This window comes from Mizuhopecten yessoensis, unplaced genomic scaffold (assembly GCF_002113885.1).
Source record: "Mizuhopecten yessoensis strain PY_sf001 unplaced genomic scaffold, ASM211388v2 scaffold8143, whole genome shotgun sequence".
Taxonomy (NCBI): domain Eukaryota; kingdom Metazoa; phylum Mollusca; class Bivalvia; order Pectinida; family Pectinidae; genus Mizuhopecten; species Mizuhopecten yessoensis.
In genome coordinates, this window is record NW_018407400.1 from 38429 (window position 1) to 42362 (window position 3934).

General features: G+C 39.6%; 1 protein-coding gene across 1 annotated transcript in view; it reads left to right on the forward strand.

Moving 5' to 3' along the window:
* LOC110455134 (solute carrier family 12 member 9-like) overlaps positions 1 to 3929 on the forward strand; it is a gene marked incomplete at its 3' end in the record, with an annotated part of 34432 nt that extends 30503 nt beyond the window's left edge. The window contains exons 7-8 of the mRNA XM_021505086.1: positions 1044 to 1205; positions 3045 to 3929. Of these exons, the coding sequence (XP_021360761.1) occupies positions 1044 to 1205; positions 3045 to 3929 (1047 nt within the window). The remainder of the gene's footprint in view (positions 1 to 1043; positions 1206 to 3044) is intronic.
* Positions 3930 to 3934: the final 5 nt, after the last annotated feature.

A 3934-nucleotide genomic window follows, 5' to 3' on the forward strand; every position in this document is an offset into this window, starting at 1 on the left:
TTATCTGCCAGGCTCTTATATTCCACCAGGTAACACTCCACTTCCACTCCCTAACCACTCAGTGGGTCTCTATCAGCCAGGCTCTTATATTCCACAAGGTTACACTCCACTTCCGCTCCCTAACCACTCAGTGGGTCTCTATCAGCCAGGCTCTTATTTTCCACAAGGTTACACTCCATTTCCACTCCCTACTTTTGCTACTCTTGCAGTTGTGTCCCAAAGCTAGGCCTCCATATATTCCAACAGGTGATGCCTTCGGCACTTTGACCTTAAAGGGGGATTCATCAGCCAGGCCCTCTATTTTTACAAGCTTACACTCCCAAGCTCTATTGGGTGTCTTCAGAATGGGGAAAATAATTATGATTAACCCTTTCACCCCTATGCAACTTTAAAAGACTCTACCATGCATTGATCTGTATGAGTCCATTATGGTCTACAGTGGTGAAAGGGTTAAATACAAATAGAATTGTTTAATGTTTTAAAATGTTCCAGAAACCTAGAATGCAGAAATATATTTCTCACTCAATTGCTACAGGCTCGTACTTCCGACTCATTGGATAAATCTGCTAGGTTTTATAAATATTTTTTGTGGGTCACACCGGTGACGTGATTTTATTGGCCATTGTGATGTCAGAATTTATGGCAATTGTTTTTTCGATGAGAAAAAGGAATCAAGTATTTCCAAGACAAATGGGATTTCTAGATATAATATGAAGTTCATGGGTGAAAAAGGTCCCCAAACTTGTGATGGCTGGTTTTCATTTTTACCCGACTCCTACATACATTAGTTAGTTTTCGAATTGTGGAAAGACACGTTGTAAACCTTGTGACTTTATACCATTTGAAATTTAACCAACTTGAGTTTGTTAAACATGATAACCAACAAGCGCTTGCTTTACAACCTTCTATATCCAATATTGTTAGGTGAATTTTGCTGAGGCAGTTGGTGTCAGATTCGAAAGGCCCATTACATCACGAAACATGGAGTATATTCCTGTATAAGTAATGTCCCCTACTTGACACTTTGTAATGCTTCGCTACAGGTCAGGAAGTACCTTTTAATGTTAGACCCTAGGAAGGGTCATGTGAAGTACTGGCGTCCACAGATCATCCTCATGGTGGCACAGCCTCGACAATCCTGTGAACTCAACGACTTCATCAATGACATCAAGAAGGGAGGACTTTATGTCCTCGGTCACGTGAAGGTTTGTAAACAATGCATTGACCGTTGTAAAGAATAAAAGGTGTTTTTCCTTTGTGAATAAAGATATTGTACATATACTAAATTGACGCTGTTATTATATTCAGGATCCCTGTCCCACTGGACTGTGGCTTTTGCTACAGTTACCTCCCCTTAGCTTCCGTTTCGATGTAACAGTAGCAAAATTGGGCTAGGACACTTCTGTTTACCAGGTATCTGAAAGGGTTAGAACAATAGTATTTTAATATGAGGTCCAGAGTTGGAATCTCTGTCTATAGCCTGAAGTTTTACACTCAGAACATGGTTTTTGATTATATTTTGTTTATTTGGTAGGGGTGTCACAATACGCCTGGAGTACATCACAATATGTATTGCACTGCAAAAGGAATGTGTTGCAATCAGCATCCTGATATATTATCCTTGTCAGTATGATATCAGACTGAATCTTTTATCATATGGATCACAAAGGATTAAGATTTTTAGGTCACCTGAGACAAAGTCTCAAGTGACCTATTGCGATCGCCTTTTGTCTGGCGGCGTCCGGCGTCCGTCTTGCGTCCGTAAACAATTTACATTTTCGACTTCTTCTCAAAAAACCCTGAACCAATTTCAATGAAATTTTGCAGGAACCTTCCATGGACAAGAGTCAACAAAAATAGTTGCCGGTTTCGTCTAAAGACCCCAGGGGCCTGATGGGCGGGGCCAAAAAGGGTTGAATTGACTAAAATTTCAAAAATCTTCTTCTCCAGACCTAGATATGGTAGAATCAAATACTCTTCAAACATGGAAGGGTCTTAAGGTGCTTTACCAAAATTGTGAATTTCATGACCCTGGGGTATCATGTTTACCCCTGGGGAGGGGGTTAACTTTACTATAGTTTATTATGGTTTATAATGGCAAATGAAACTTTGAATATTACATGTTAATAACTTGATTGGAATTATACCCTTGAGTTGACAGTTTGATACTTTGAAAATTTTAGCCAGCCCTTCCCCCAAGGGCTGTAGGGTGGGGCCCAAAGGAGTCAGTGTGCTAAAATTTCTTCATTTTCCTTGTTTAGAATCAGAGGTGCTAGTTTCAAATACTTTTTAGTCTTAAATCTGTATGCTAGATATTGAATAAGGTGGTTTTATTGTTTTTTGTCACTTTAAGTAATATTTCTGTTCATGTTAAAAACAAAATCAACTCTCTGTATAAATATATCAGGTGACCGTTAAGGCCCATGGGCCTCTTGTTTGTTACACAACCATCATTTATAAAATTTAAACAGATTCCCACTACTAGATAGCCTGTGTATGGATATGGGCAAATTAAAATCTGTGAGAATATGTTGTATTTTGTAAAGGCAAAAACACCTAGCATAAGGCATGCAAATTAAGCTTTTGAAAAATATTGCAATACAGCAATATTTCATTAGTATATTGCGATACTATACGATATGCCTGTGTATTGCGATAAACCAGTGTTCCAATATATTGTGACAGCTCTACTGTTTGTACATACTTGCCAAATCTCCTTATTTTTGAGGGAGACTCCCAAATTTGAACCCCACAGTTAAGCATTTTCAATCAGTAAATCTGTAACTATTCCGATGTTCTAAGACCCCATGATTTCATATGAATATAGTTCATACAATGCCATTTGAAAGTGTTCTTTTATCCCTAGGAGTAAACACACATTTCATTTATGTTTTTATTTTGAGCGAGCGTCATCTTCCCCATTGAATTTTCAAAAAGTGGGCAAGTATATATAAATCGTATACCAAAAAAAGCTACGTTTATATTTTTAATGTACCAAAATGATGATTTTTCGAGTCCTAATCATTATCTATTTCATATTGAAGGTTGGGCGCTGGGAAGATCATGACACGGACCCATTGGGCGAGGAGCAGACACGCTGGATGACTTTGGTAGATGGCATGAAGATCAAAGCTTTTGTAGAGATTACCATGGCAACATCTGTTGTCGAGGGAATGGGACATTTGGTGAGAATAGCGGGACTAGGAGGCATGAAACCAAACACAGTGTGTCTGGGATTTTACGATTCCTCGAAGCCTATAGATTCTCTAGCCAGGAGGCTTACGCAGAAAAAGAAGCGCATTTTAGGCGGAGTTGAAAACGGTGTTTCCTCAAATATGGAAGGTCTTTTTTCCAGTCTACGAGGAGAACATGAAAACAAGAGTCTACAACCGGGGGAGTATGTACAGATGATTGAAGATTCTCTAAAACTACAGAAAAACGTGATTCTTTGTCGACATTTCCACTTGTTAAACAAGACTGTGGTTGCAGACACTAGAGCGACGTCTTATATAGACGTATGGCCTGTTAATTTGTTTCAACCAGAAACTGCGAGTTTCTTTGACAACACATGTCTGTTCATGCTGCAGTTCGCCTGCATTTTGAGGATGGTTCCGCCATGGAAAGCCAAAACTCAACTTCGTGTGTTCTTGTGCCTTAATGCCCAGACAGACAACACACTCCAGAAAGAACAGAAACTGGACGCTTATTTACAGCAGCTGCGTATTTACGCCAAGATCAAAATCGTCACTTGGGACCACCTCATGCATATGTTGCCACAACCGACGGAGGTGAGCAGTGAGCTGATGCAGGATTTTCATTCGGCTCCAAATCAGTTTATACAGGAAATGAACGAACTGATCATCTCGCATTCAAGTCGGACTGTGGTATCCTTCTTGTATCTCCCACGACCTCCGCCTGAGAGTAAATTTCAAGG